Source organism: Oncorhynchus mykiss, chromosome 10 (assembly GCF_013265735.2).
Source record: "Oncorhynchus mykiss isolate Arlee chromosome 10, USDA_OmykA_1.1, whole genome shotgun sequence".
Lineage (NCBI taxonomy): Eukaryota > Metazoa > Chordata > Actinopteri > Salmoniformes > Salmonidae > Oncorhynchus > Oncorhynchus mykiss.
In genome coordinates, this window is record NC_048574.1 from 7,027,676 (window position 1) to 7,042,352 (window position 14,677).

The 14,677-nt window shown below is 43.2% G+C and overlaps 2 protein-coding genes and 1 long non-coding RNA gene across 5 annotated transcripts in view; 1 reads left to right on the top strand and 2 right to left on the bottom strand.

Moving 5' to 3' along the window:
- LOC118966698 (E3 ubiquitin-protein ligase RNF43-like) overlaps positions 1 to 6,797 on the bottom strand; it is a 225,472-nt gene extending 218,675 nt beyond the window's left edge. Inside the window, exon 1 of the mRNA XM_036989594.1 lies at positions 6,542 to 6,797. Within this exon, the coding sequence (XP_036845489.1) occupies positions 6,542 to 6,781 (240 nt within the window). The 5' untranslated portion in view covers positions 6,782 to 6,797. The remainder of the gene's footprint in view (positions 1 to 6,541) is intronic.
- LOC118966701 lies at positions 6,697 to 10,488 on the top strand. 2 transcript variants are annotated; one of them, XR_005053563.1, is made up of 2 exons: positions 6,697 to 6,834; positions 10,022 to 10,488. It is a non-coding gene; the product is annotated as an uncharacterized LOC118966701 (long non-coding RNA). The 2 variants fall into 2 exon arrangements; XR_005053564.1 differs by having other exon boundaries at positions 6,703 to 6,834; positions 9,138 to 10,488.
- hsf5 (heat shock transcription factor family member 5) lies at positions 8,523 to 14,247 on the bottom strand. 2 transcript variants are annotated; one of them, XM_036989595.1, is made up of 7 exons: positions 13,886 to 14,247; positions 13,015 to 13,536; positions 12,535 to 12,855; positions 12,315 to 12,412; positions 11,732 to 12,169; positions 9,984 to 10,126; positions 8,523 to 9,039 (listed from the first exon to the last, which is right to left on the bottom strand). In XM_036989595.1, exons 2-6 carry the CDS (start codon positions 13,526 to 13,528, stop codon positions 9,992 to 9,994), a joined length of 1,506 nt encoding a protein of 501 aa, XP_036845490.1. In that variant the 5' UTR covers positions 13,529 to 13,536; positions 13,886 to 14,247; the 3' UTR covers positions 8,523 to 9,039; positions 9,984 to 9,991. The 2 variants fall into 2 exon arrangements, with proteins under 2 accessions (XP_036845490.1, XP_036845491.1); XM_036989596.1 differs by lacking the exon at positions 8,523 to 9,039 and having other exon boundaries at positions 10,031 to 10,154.
- Between the last annotated feature and the right edge of the window lie 430 nt (positions 14,248 to 14,677).

Sequence of the window (14,677 nt, forward strand, 5' to 3'; positions counted from 1 at the left end):
GAGCCCTGACCTCAACCCCATCAAACACCTTTGGGATAAATTGGAACACAGACTGCGACCCAGGCTTAATCGCCCAACATCAGTGCCCAACCTCACTAATGCTCTTGTGGATGAATGGAAGCTAGTCCCCGAAAGTAATGTTCCAACATCTAGTGGAAAACCACATACCACATATTTATTTTTGATACTGTCGCAAAGATCCCCAATTGGAGGATGGCTTTCACTTCAGCAGTAATAAATTAATGAACTTCTTTGAGGAAAAGATATTGATCGTAAGAAAGCAAATTACAGACTCCTCTTTAAATCTGCGTATTCCTCCAAAGCTCAGTTGTTCTGAGTCTGCACAACTCTGCCAGGACCTAGGATCAAGAGAGACACTCAAGTGTTTTAGTACTATATCTCTTGACACAATGATGAAAATAATCATATACTCGGCCTTGTCTCAGGATGGTAAGCTGGTGGTTGAAGATATCTCTCTAGTGGTGTGGGGGCTGTGCTTTGGCAAAGTGGGTGGGGTTATATCCTGCCTGTTTGGCACTGTCCGGGGGTATCATCGGATGGGGCCACAGTGTCTCCTGACCCCTCCGGTCTCAGCCTCCAGTATTTATGCTGCAGTAGTTTATGTGTTGGGGGGCTAGGGTCAGTCTGTTATATCTGGAGTACTTCTCCTGTCTTATCCGATGTCCTGTGTGAATTTAAGTATGCTCTCTCTAATCCTCTCTTTCGGAGGACCAGAGCCCTAGGACCATGCCTCAGGACTACCTGGCATGATGACTCCTTGCTGTCCCCAGTCCACCTGGCCGTGCTGCTGCTCCAGTTTCAACTGTTCTGCCTGCGGCTATGGAACCCTGACCTGTTCACCAGACATGCTACCTGTCCCAGACCTGCTGTTTTCAACTCTCTAGAGACAGCAAGAGCGGTAGAGATACTCTTAATGATCGGCTATGAAAAGCCAACTGACATTTACTCCTAAGGTGCTGACTTGCTGCACCCTCGACAGCTACTGTGATTATTATTATTTTACCATGCTGGTCATTTATGAACATTTGAACATCTTGGCCATGTCCTGTTATAATCTCCACCCGGCACAGCCAGAAGAGGACTGGCCACCCCTCATAGCCTGGTTCCGCTCTAGGTTTCTTCCTATGTTTTGTCCTTTCTAGGGAGTTTTTCCTAGCCATCGTGCTTCTACACCTGCATTGCTTGCTGTTTGGGGTTTTAGGCTGGGTTTCTGTACAGCACTTTGAGATATCAGCTGAAGTAAGAAGGGCTATATAAATACATTTGATTTGATACTGTGTCCACATACTTTTGTCTTGGATTTACATACAGAATAATACAAAATGCTCCGAGACCAGGTTGGAATAGTACTCTGCACTGCAACAAAGACACAGGATCGCACAGGGTGAGGCTGAAACGGAACCCTATGGCCTATACAGTGCACTACTTTCCTATATAGTGCATCACGTTTGACAAGCGCCCTGGTCAAAAGTAGTGCACTATATAAGGAATAGTGTGCAATTTCGGACACAGCCAGTCTTCACAGCATAACACTGCCTCTGTGCAGACAATCCGTGTGGGTAAAGCATAAGAAACTAACTCAACTGACTCAACTGTAACTCCACCAACATTTGAGTGCTTACAGAGGACCACAAAGATGTGAATTAGAAATGAACACATGTTGATTCAATAAGAAGTGGTGTACCCCAGGCCTAGACCAGAGTACCTCATTTGGCCCCAGCAGAGCCGGCCAAACGTCACCACCATCATCACAGACTACACTCAGAGTGGAGTTGGGATTTGTGTTCACCTGAAGGAAAAATAAACAGTTACTGGATTAGAACTGTCATCGTCCCCAGGTAAGTAAACTGAGCTGAGTGAACAACAGCAGTCAGAAGCCTAACGATCACTTCACACCTTCAGGGAAATACTGTAATGTCAGCCATCACTTCCACAACCCTGATCAACCTTGTCACCTGGTGTAGAACAGAGACCCAGAATGCAGCCCAAATGGCACCCAATTTGCCAAATACTTCACTGTCCTACTTTTGACCAGTGTCCTTTGGGCCCTGATCAAAAGTTGTAGACAATATGGAGAATAGGATGCCTTTTGGGATGCACTCTCAGTAAAACAGGAATCTAGAAACTACTTTCTTACAAAAATAAAACTGTCACACTGTAATGCACTCCTCCTTCCAGGTCAAGTCCAACGTTATCGCTCAGATCTAACGTGACATATCACAGAAACACACAGCGTTATAAGGAAAGAAAGGCCTCGTTGCCTCAATGTAAATGAATGATTCCTCTGATCTTCTCAGCAGCACGGCTATGGAAACACCGCTCTAAAAATACATGTTATCCAGAATCAACGTCACACATACACTCTTAGGGGGAAAAAAAGGTGCCATCTAGAACACTAAAGGGTCCTTTGGGTGTCCTCATAGGAGAACCCTTTCAATAACACTTTTTGGTTCAAAGTAGAACCCTTTTGGGTTCCATGTAGAACCCTTTCTACAGAAGGTTCTACATGGAACCAAAAAGGGTTCTTGAAAGGGTTCTCCTATGGGGACAGCCGAAGAACCCTTTTGGAAACATATTTTCTAAGCGCGTACACACATTCGGATGCAAGCGTGTACACACACACACACACACACATTAAAGCAAATGTAGGGTGAGCATATATTTCTTATAAAATCCACTGTACTCCTCTTCACCACCATGTCGAATATTGGACATTCCCCCATGGAAAAGGCCATGTACTTTCTTATCAATTAAGGCTGTCTGCAGCATCTGGTTATCCATTCAAAATGCCTCCTGCACCTGGTGAGTGAGGACAGACAAAACCCTACAGTACCTCATCTGTCCTCCCTATCTTCTCCGATCGGAAATAAATTGACTTAGCCTTGCTTTAGTTCCCCAACAACACGAATACATGTAAGAATTAAAATGAGAAAACTATGCACCACAGAGTGGGAAAACTACGCACCACAGAGTGGGAAAACTATGCACCACAGAGTGGGAAAACTACGCACCACAGAGTGGGAAAACTACGCACCACAGAGTGGGAAAACTATGCACCACAGAGTGGGAAAACTACGCACCACAGAGTGGGAAAACTACGCACCACAGAGTGGGAAAACTACGCACCACAGAGTGGGAAAACTACGCACCACAGAGTGGGAAAACTACGCACCACAGAGTGGGAAAACTACGCACCACAGAGTGGGAAAACTACGCACCACAGAGTGGGAAAACTACGCACCACAGAGTGGGAAAACTATGCACCACAGAGTGGGAAAACTACGCACCACAGAGTGGGAAAACTACGCACCACAGAGTAAGAAAACTACGCACCACAGAGTAAGAAAACTATGCACCACAGAGTGGGAAAACTACGCACCACAGAGTAAGAAAACTACGCACCACAGAGTGGGAAAACTATGCACCACAGAGTGGGAAAACTACGCACCACAGAGTAGGAAAACTATGCACCACAGAGTGGGAAAACTACGCACCACAGAGTGGGAAAACTACGCACCACAGAGTGGGAAAACTACGCACCACAGAGTGGGAAAACTACGCACCACAGAGTGGGAAAACTACGCACCACAGAGTGGGAAAACTACGCACCACAGAGTGGGAAAACTACGCACCACAGAGTGGGAAAACTACGCACCACAGAGTGGGAAAACTACGCACCACAGAGTGGGAAAACTACGCACCACAGAGTGGGAAAACTACGCACCACAGAGTGGGAAAACTACGCACCACAGAGTAGGAAAACTATGCACCACAGAGTGGGAAAACTACGCACCACAGAATGAGGGGCCTGGCTTGCAGAATAGTTGGAGAGTGAAGATGTACAGTAAAAAGTACAGTAAAGACCACATGTATTCCTATAGTTTTGGCATGTCCATTCTGCCCAGTAAGGGCATGAGTAAATTATACATATGGTTTTTAAATGCAGCTTTTGATCTCGACTATTGAACATGCATGGAATGCAATTGTTTGATGTTTAATCCCTTTATGTTCAGTGTGAAATATTAAAATGGGGAGTTTTTCCAGCAACTTCAGAACTTGGCTGGCTCTAATAATTTCGGTAACTAGAAATCTATCAGCTTGATAAAATGTTTGGGTGGAGAAGTCGGCACTCTCACCCCTTAACCAGTAGGGTATCGGCGGGCAGGAAGAAAAACAATAAAAATAGAAATTTGTACTGTATGTCAACACTATTGCTCCCGGAAGAATGTTGATATTCTGTCATCACACAAAACAGCATAACAACGAGTAATGACAAAGGCAGCTTCCACTATAGAGACAGCATTATAGGTCTAGCAGATCAATAACTTATTACATTATAGTGACTGAGATCGACAAGATTACAAAAAAAAAGCTGGCCTGAGATTGAACCCTGTTTTGTCTTATGGGGGGGGGGGGGGGGGGGGGTTTGGTGGTTGGGGAGTGTTAACTTCAGTTTGCCAAGGTGAACGTGCCAAAGTCAAGCGAGCCAGGGTGGAAAACGTGGTTAAAACAAGCCATAACCATCAGCTCAAACGGGGGGCATGATGCCTGTGGTGCTCTTGATGCGAATCATATTCAGTAACGACGTCGATGGAACGCAGACTGTGGGGGATTAGAAGGACGTTGGATTGGCATAGTCAACCAATCTGATCTAACTAAGTGGATATAAGTCAAATCCAGTACGATTTATGTATTGTAACAGGCACACAATGTGGTTACTTAAGTCTGATTTGGATATACACTACGTACCCAAAAGTGTGTGGACACCCCTTCAAATGAGTTGATTCGGCTATCTCAGCCACACCCGTTGCTGACAGGTGTATAAAATCAAGCACACAGCCATGCAATCTCTATAGACAACCATTTTCAGCAGAATGGCCTGTACTGAAGAGCTCAGTGACTTTAAACGTGGCACCGTCATAGGATGTCACCTTTTCAAAAAAATCAGTTCTGCAAATTTCTGCCCTGCTAGAGCTTCTTCGGTCAACTGTAAGTGCTGTTATTGTGAAGTGGAAACGTCCAGGAGCAACAACGGCTCAGCCATGAAGTGGTAGGCCACACTAGATCACAGAACGAGACAGATGAAGCGCGTAAAAATCTTCTGTCCTGGGTTGCAACACACACTACCGAGTTCCAAACCGCCTATGGAAGCAACATCAGCACGAGAACTGTTTGTCAAAGCTTCGTGAAATGGGTTTCCATGGCATTGCAGCCGCACACAAGCCTAAGATCACCATGCGCAACGCCAAGAGTCGGCTGGAGTGGTGTAAAGCCCACCGCTTTTGGACTCTGGTGCAGTGGAAACGTGTTCTCTGGAGTGATGAATCACGCTTCATTGTCTGGCAGTCCGACGGACAAATCTGGGTTTGGCAGATGCCAGGAGAATGCTACCTGGTGTGTGTGCTTAATATAAGGAATTTGAAATTATTTATACTTTTGATATTTTAAGTATAAAAAGTAAATGTAATTGCTAAAATATACTTAAGTATATTTAAAAACAGATCCTTTTATTCAAGTAGTATTTTACTGGGTGACTTTTACTTTTGTAATTTTCTATCTTTGCTTTTACTGAAGTATGACAATTGGGTTATTTTTCCACCACTGCGATTCTGTGCTTCCAACTTTGTGGCAACAGTTTGGGGAAGGTCCTTTCCTGTTTCCGCATGACAAAGCGAGATCCATACTGAAATGGTTTGTTGAGATCGGTGTGGAAAAACTTGACTGCCCTGCACATAGCCCTGATCTCAACCCCATCGAACACCTTTGGGATGAATTGGAACGCTGTATGCGAGCCAGGCCTAATCGCCCAACATCAGTGCCCGACCTCACTAACGCTCTTGTGGCTGAAGTCCCCAAAGGCAATGTTTCAACATCTAGTGGAAAGTCTTCCCAGAAGTGGAGGCTGTTGATGCAGCAAAAGGGAGACCAACTCCATTTTAATGCCCATGATTTAGGAATGAGATGTTCCAACGAACATTTTAATGGCCATATAGTGTGTATTGATTGTTTTTCCTGCATAACATTTAGAAGTTGTCCCTTTTCAGGTTTAGAATAAGTGACTGCAAAATGCTAACTCCCGTTCTTCTAAACTGGTAGCATAGTGGTGATGATAGTCATTTTAAATGGAATGCTGTTGATTGGTGATGATGACGTGAACATACTGTATATTGGGGTTGACATCCATCCAAGAATTATACACAGATTTTTACTCCAAAATAGTATTAAATAAGCATCTTTCCCATGGCATTTCCATTTACCACTTTACAGCATCTATACCAGATACAGTCCAATGGCCTACCAGACCTATAACACAACATACTGTATCTCAACGGACTGAATCAATGTGACATAACTGATTAAAGATGCATGGGGTATTTTAGGCCAATAACCACACTTTGGAAAATGTATTACCAAATAGTTATTGAAAGCCAAACTAGAAAAGGTAGCCAGTATGCACTCGACTTGAACTGCACTGCATATGATCTGGTGGACCGGGGAATCTTTATGACGTGACACGTACCTGCATGAGCTTCCCCTCTGCAGAGCCGGCGCTCCCTCCGACAAACAGCCCTTCCAGAGTGATGAGTTTCCCCGTTGGCTCGGGTCTCAGCAGTGTCACCTTGATGACAGCCCTGAGGGCCGAGCGCTCCGTCTCGACGGCCGCCGCCAGCTCCAGGCCCGTCTGGCCAAACACCACCTGCAGGGCCGCCATGAGCAGCCACGGCCAGAGCCCGGCCAGTCGCCGCTGGAGAACGATCATTGGATCGGCTGTAGCGGCGGGCTCCGGGTGTACATCGTGGACTTCAAAAGCTGGTAACCACCAATGTTGATTCAGGACAAGAAATATATGGCCCAGCGCTGGTCCTCTGCTTTATGGGTTAGAAATGGTAGAAACCCGTGAAAACGACTCGAAATAGAGGGTTTTATCCAAAGTGTTAAGGCTCACGGACTGCCGTGTTGTCTTGTGATTTTGTAATGAATTCTTATCCGGCTTTGAACGTTTGTTCCAGGTAAAAACAGTTAAACACGCCAAGTAAAGTGGTCTTCATTTTCACTCATAAGAAAAAAATCTGAACGTTTGCTTCTAAATTATGGAATTGCTAACCATCAAATAAATATAACATACTTAGCCTAATAAGATAAGATTTAGATCATGTGTGTTAACCGTTATCACTAACAGGAGAGGCCAAACATTGCATGCACAAGTTCGACAACATCAAATCAATAATTGGAATTGCGTCGCTTATAGTTGAGTAGACTTTACATTTAGTTCACCGTTCACATACAGCACGAGCTCCTTACATGAGATAAACAGCGGCCCGGTCCTCGTTTTCAGCGTGCTTGTTAAAGTTATCATAGACAGATCGGTTCAGTCCGGGCACACGGCGGCTCTTGTAATCTTCAACCACTGGCAAGATTTCAATAAACATTTTGCAACAATGTTTGAACTTTAATTCGTGCCCAACCCACTATAGACATTCTACAGTTTTGCCTGATTTAAAACCAATGTGTATCCAATGTACCGCTATTCCATTTCCAGAGCAAGAAAAAAAAAAGTCAAATCTGGCAGAGGGGCTCCAGATGCAACAAGTTGTCAAATACCTAAAAAGCAAATCCCCGACTCTTTACGCTGGATAGGATATTGTGACGATATCCCCACCCAGGGGTTTCAGAAACCAAGAGGAACAAAGTCAGGTTGATATGACGGATTCCACGATGAAAGGCGACAATACAGTAAACGACGAATGCAATAGTAACTTTCATAGGCTCCGTAGCGACAATCTTTTGACAAAAATGCCACTGTAAAGTTGACAACGGAGATTTCCGGACTCTTTAAAAGTTTAACTAATCCAATGGAATCGTTACATTAGTTACTTAACATGTAACTAGTTAATTAATTAGGAGTATAAATCTCGTGTCGTTTCTGCAGCCGACGCATCCACAATGTCTATCGCCCACTAAAGTTGCTACGCATCTAAAACCTGTTCGCTCCTTGGCAGCCTCCAAAAAAGTATTTTCCCCGAGTTCCACGTCTGAAAGTTGTAACAATTCTGAAAAGAGATCCTTCCCGCCGCTGCTTAAACAAATATAATATAAACTTCAGTATTAAAATAGAGGTACTGAAAAGAAAGGTTTAACAAATGTATAATCGCTTAAACGCGAGTCGTTAAAACACTAATATTGGTGATACACATTTTGAAAAGTGTACATTTTCTGAGTCCTGAAGCATGCCTGGTCGAGTCTCCCTCCCCTGGGATCTCATCGACTGTGTCTGTCTACCTGCTGACTGCCCTGTCACCGAGGGTGGAGCTGCACTTCCAACACAGACGACACCGGGCGCCCTCCAGCTGACAACACTGGTAACAGCCTGGCGTCGCCTTTTCATCTCCTTTAACAATAGATAAAAGATCCCGGAATGGACACTTTACCAGTAGACTGTAGTCCACTTTTGAGGCAAGCAAACAACAACAAGATGCAAGAAATGAAACGCAAAGAACCTCTGAATTATATCACATTTTAATCATAATAATCTTTTAACATTATAAACCAATTATATCATGTCCAGAAGTCAGAAATTATTTTAAAAATAATGAACGGTTAAAACAGACAAACTTTTTTGGTGTCAAACTAAAAACAAATGAGGAATAAACATTAAAAGGTACTTGTTCTTTAACCTAAAAATGACAAATAAATCTTGGTATGCATTAATTAATTCCAAGATTAAGCATTCAGAATAAAATTGTCATATGCCAATTAAAATGCTGTAAAGGTTATCATATAAATAAGAATAAATTAGAACAGGGCTGAACTATGTACAATGTCCAATATGTGTACTATCAGGAAAATATATATTTCTTTATCAGTGACATTCAAGTAACATAGGTAAACATATTTCAACAAGAAGCTACAGCAAATTCAGACTTGAGCATGAGTAGCAAAACTGAAAACTTGGGACATCCTGGTCCGACTATGGTCAACATTCTTGCTTGCATGCCACTTCAACCAACAAGTTCAGATCTAAAAGATGAAATTAAAATGTGTACATTAATTTTGTCATGATCCCCCTGATCTATTCTTCACCGTTGACATGACTGTGTATTGTTTTATTAAAACAGAGTGGCTGCGGATCAGACTTCTCTCTGGACCCTTCTTCCCAACAGCTAAAGGTCCCAACAGCGTCTGCGCATGTGCAGGATTCTCTATCTTACGCACAGGCTACTCTAGCGAATGGTGAAGCTCGTTTAATTAAGTTAGATCAAAGCTAAATCATTGTCTGCAAGATCACAACGATAGTATTCTAACAACATAAAACAGAACTGAATATAATAGCATAGTACGATTGACAATGAGAAATGTGAACGGGGGGCCCCACAAAAAAACAGCACGTGACAATGAGAAATGTGAACAGGGGGCCCCACAAAAAAACAGCACGTGACAATGAGAAATGTGAACGGGGGGGGCCCCACAAAAAAACAGCACGTGACAATGAGAAATGTGAACGGGGGGGGCCCCACAAAAAAACAGCACGTGACAATGAGAAATGTGAACGGGGGGGGCCCCACAAAAAAACAGCACGTGACAATGAGAAATGTGAACGGGGGGGGCCCCACAAAAAAACAGCACGTGACAATGAGAAATGTGAACGGGGGGGCCCCACAAAAAAACAGCACGTGACAATGAGAAATGTGAACGGGGGGGCCCCACAAAAAACAGCACGTGACAATGAGAAATGTGAACGGGGGGGCCCCACAAAAACTGGCACGTGACAATGGATGTAAAGAAACACATGCATTGAACTTGATACGAATCTTCATCTCCGGGGGATCGGGAGATCCTCTGCCTATTTTTTTATTTACCAAGGAAAGTCCCATTTAAGATATAGAATCTTGTTTACAAGGGACTCCTGGCCAAGATAGCAGCAGCAAGGATTATGCAGAAGTTTAAGTGGATAGTTGTCTTACCAGGATATTTAGTTCGCTGACTGGTGCTTGTTCTCCAGGCTGAGGCTGCAGACAGTAACATCATGTAGAACACTGCAGACGTCTGAGTCCAGCACCTGGATCTCCTTCACCTTGGTGATGTACTCTGATGCTTCCTCAGGGCACTGGGGAAATCACAGCATGATCCATCTCCTATTATACAACAGAGTTCATCAGGACCGCTGATGACCATCCATACCATACCTGTTTAATAATTAAGTTGATTACTAAGTCATACGGACTGAGTATTTTTGCTTTCTCTTTCCACTCACAGTTATAAATACGCTGGTTTTGTAAATTGTATAGCCTCACTGTAAATCAGTCTATACTCTATAGTTGTATGTTTGCTGTATTTATAGTGTATAATTATGTAAGTTGACTTTGTGTACATTTCTCTGTTGATACATTTGTCTATTTCTGGCAGCACCTATTCAAATTCCAGGTATGTGTAAATGTACTTGGCAAATAAAAGTGATTCTGATTCTGAGATATAGCTTCCATGTGACAGGTTTTTACAAAGCTAAACTAGATTACCTTCTGATAGGCATCCACAGACACTGGTTTTTACAAAGCTACGCTAGCTTACCTTCTGATAGGCATCCACAGACACTGGTTTTTACAAAGCTACGCTAGCTTACCTTCTGATAGGCATCCACAGACACTGGTTTTTACAAAGCTAAACTAGATTACCTTCTGATAGGCATCCACAGACACAGGTTTTTACAAAACTAAGCTAGCTTACCTTCTGATAGGCATCCACAGACACTGGTTTTTACAAAGCTAAACTAGATTACCTTCTGATAGGCATCCACAGACACAGGTTTTTACAAAACTAAGCTAGCTTACCTTCTGATAGGCATCCACAGACACAGGTTTTTACAAAACTAAGCTAGCTTACCTTCTGATAGGCATCCACAGACACTGGTTTTTACAAAGCTAAACTAGATTACCTTCTGATAGGCATCCACAGACACAGGTTTTTACAAAACTAAGCTAGCTTACCTTCTGATAGGCATCCACAGACACTGGTTTTTACAAAACTAAGCTAGCTTACCTTCTGATAGGCATCCACAGACACTGGTTTTTACAAAGCTAAGCTAGCTTACCTTCTGATAGGCATCCACAGACACTGGTTTTTACAAAGCTACGCTAGCTTACCTTCTGATAGGCATCCACAGACACTGGTTTTTACAAAGCTAAACTAGATTACCTTCTGATAGGCATCCACAGACACAGGTTTTTACAAAACTAAGCTAGCTTACCTTCTGATAGGCATCCACAGACACTGGTTTTTACAAAGCTAAACTAGATTACCTTCTGATAGGCATCCACAGACACAGGTTTTTACAAAACTAAGCTAGCTTACCTTCTGATAGGCATCCACAGACACTGGTTTTTACAAAACTAAGCTAGCTTACCTTCTGATAGGCATCCACAGACACTGGTTTTTACAAAACTAAGCTAGCTTACCTTCTGATAGGCATCCACAGACATAGGTTTTTACAAAACTAAGCTAGCTTACCTTCTGATAGGCATCCACAGACACTGGTTTTTACAAAGCTAAGCTAGCTTACCTTCTGATAGGCATCCACAGACACTGGTTTTTACAAAGCTAAGCTAGCTTACCTTCTGATAGGCATCCACAGACACTGGTTTTTACAAAGCTAAACTAGATTACCTTCTGATAGGCATCCACAGACACTGGTTTTTACAAAGCTAAGCTAGCTTACCTTCTGATAGGCATCCACAGATACTGGTTTGTCCTCCTTCTTCACTGGCTGCTCAGCCTTGGGACCACCGACAGTGATGGCTATTCCCTGAGGAGGAACGTTCCCCGGGACTGCTATAATGATGGGCCCGCGTGAAGTCACTGGGCTGGAGTTAAAAGAGGAGTCAAGCTGGGAGGAGACAGTGACTGTGTGAGGGGAGCTGTGTATGGTGGTGATGGGCTGGGGCCCTGATGATGTAGAGGTGGACAGGACCGGCTGCTGGCGCTCTGGGGTCTCCACTTTGACCATGCGTATTTTGGGGGAATTGTGGTGCAACTCGTCCACTAGCTGGAAGACTGTGTCCAGGTTGACATCGCTCTTCTTGGTCTCCTGGGTTTCACTGCTCTGCCAGTCCTGGTTTTGATTGCCAGGATACAGAAAGCCCACAGGACAGTTTGGCTAGAAATGGGATTAAAAATATAAATGTCAAGCATGAAATGTTGACTCATATGCTCCGCATATTTTCACCCATATGAATTCTAGATCCCACTGGAAAGATTCGCAGACATGCTGCTCCATGGGTAGTAGTTAGATTCCCACCTACCTGGTAATAGCTGTAATGGGAATATGAGGGAGTTGTCTGGTGGGCACTATGGCAGTCCGAGTTCATTGAGCCTGGGGGGCAGCATTGGCACACTGATGCTGAAAAAAACAAACACAATCAAGAAGTATATAAATAAACTTCTATGACTGTTTATGAGGAAATCACAGTGTTTCTCTATTCAACTAATGGGTCCTTCCATGGTATGGTTTATTATAGTTACCAGGGGAATAGAATCCAGGTCGGTACTGAGCATGGTGAGGGATCAAGCTGTTTGCCAGACTTTGTGAACCCTGCTGGATGTGCACAGTAGTCGGACTGGACTGCACAGTGCAGGAAGTGTCTGAAGGGAACCGGTGGATGACAGATATGGGGATTCCCTTGTCTGTGTAGAAGGTGCTGGGGGAGGGGGCATCCCCATGACCCATGATCCAGCCGCGGGGTGGGATAGGGGTCCGATCATAGTCCTTCATGGGCTGGGTTCTGCTTTGGTGGTACTGTTGGTAAGGAGATGGACGTTTTACCTGACCAACAAACATGGAACCTGTGGAAACATTGAATGACAGCAATATCATGAGTATCATGGCTGAGAAGTTATGGCACAAAAAATTATGTTATTTGAGTAATTTGCTATTAAATTACAGTTGCTACTCGTTTTGGTTTAAAATACAAAGTACAAGTATGATTGACAATTTGAGTGTACCTCTTTTATCTACTTTAACTCTCTCCTCACCACCATCACCATTTGCCATGAGTCGGTGGAAACGATTTGCTGGGGGCCGGCAGTTCACTTCTAGGCCAGCTTCCATCTTCGCCTTGTTTTTGCTTGTCAGCCTCTTAAGATTCACCAGCAGTTCGGGATGATCTTGTTTGAAGTTCGGGTTGTGGAAGTGGTGTTTTATCCCATCCATCGGAGATGAGACATCATTCTTCTCCGAGGCCCCGGGGCCATGGACCACCTTCCTGAACCCATAAAGATTCAGCTGGCGGTTGAAGCTTGTAAAGTTGGTTGTTTTGAAAAGGTCAGTGGTGTCAAACGTTTGTTTCTGGGGTGACAGCAGCTCTGATTCAAATAGCTGCTGGTCGATTATCAAACCCTCACCACAGGGATCCCAACGTATCGATCGATTTTTGGGGTTATTCACCAAACGCCACAATTTCGCTGGGAAATTGTTGGGATTGATGGGGATGGTGAGGCGTTCCTCTTCGAGCTCCATATTTTTGCCTGTTTGAGAAAAAAAAAATATATACAAAAATGACAACTTATCAGTGACAACTTATCAAGTGTATATTAATATCGAATTAAAGAAGCTATCTAAATAGTTTTTTGTTGTTGTTCTCGATTCAATTGGCAAACTGCTAGCTAACATCGTTAGCTTAGTAACATTACTTGTAGCTAACGTTAGCTAGCTCCTCGTTCGTTATCAAACTAGCTAAAACGGTTATCAAGTACTTTAAGGCAAGTCAACGGAAATAACGGAAGTTTAATCAACTACAATGTATATAGCTAAATATTCATAATGTGATTAGTTTCTGTAAATGTGTGTAATTATATGTAGTCTTGTTTAACACACAATAGCTTTGATCAATCTCCCTCAGAACCGTTGAAAATATTCCGGAACAGTTGATTTAGAATCCGTTCAAATTCCACGAAAAAAAAAACATTCCAACATCCTCGAGCGCGATGGTGAATCAAAGACTAAGCTCGCGCTATGGACGTTCACGAGTTTTCCCGAGTTGAGGAAAAAAAAGAGGGTCTGTTTTTATAACACATTCAGAATCAGTTTCAGTGTATTTGTAGACACCATTACTAGAGTTGAATTACGGTTTAATATATTGGTACTTTACGCAGGTTAGCGTTTTTTCTTCTTTCCGTCATTAATCTTGTTTTTGGAGGCAGCTCTCGCAGAGCTGTCACTGATTTTAAACCTAAGGTTAATAATAATAATTCACTCCCAGAAATAAAAATAAGAATAATAAAATAAGAATAAATAAATTATAATACAAAATAAATAATCCACCCTCAGAAATAAAAACTTCTGTCAATTGTTGAAAGCCTATGTTCCCACTGGGCAGCCAGGCCCACCCAATCAGATTGAGTAACAACAACAAAAACACTATTTTAACACTGTACTTGACTTGGACAGGAGCTCGCCGGAACTGAGTACCTGCGCCTCAAAAAAATGTCGGCATGAGTTCCTCCAACTGTAGAATATTAGCTCAAAAGTATTGAGGAGGTGCCTGCACCTAAATATAAACAGTACCAGCACCTATTTTAGTCCAAGTCAATCACTGGCCTAAACATGCTTACTTACAGGAGGGGGTATGTGCCTGGGCTTGACGTTTATTATCTCAATTATTTTCGC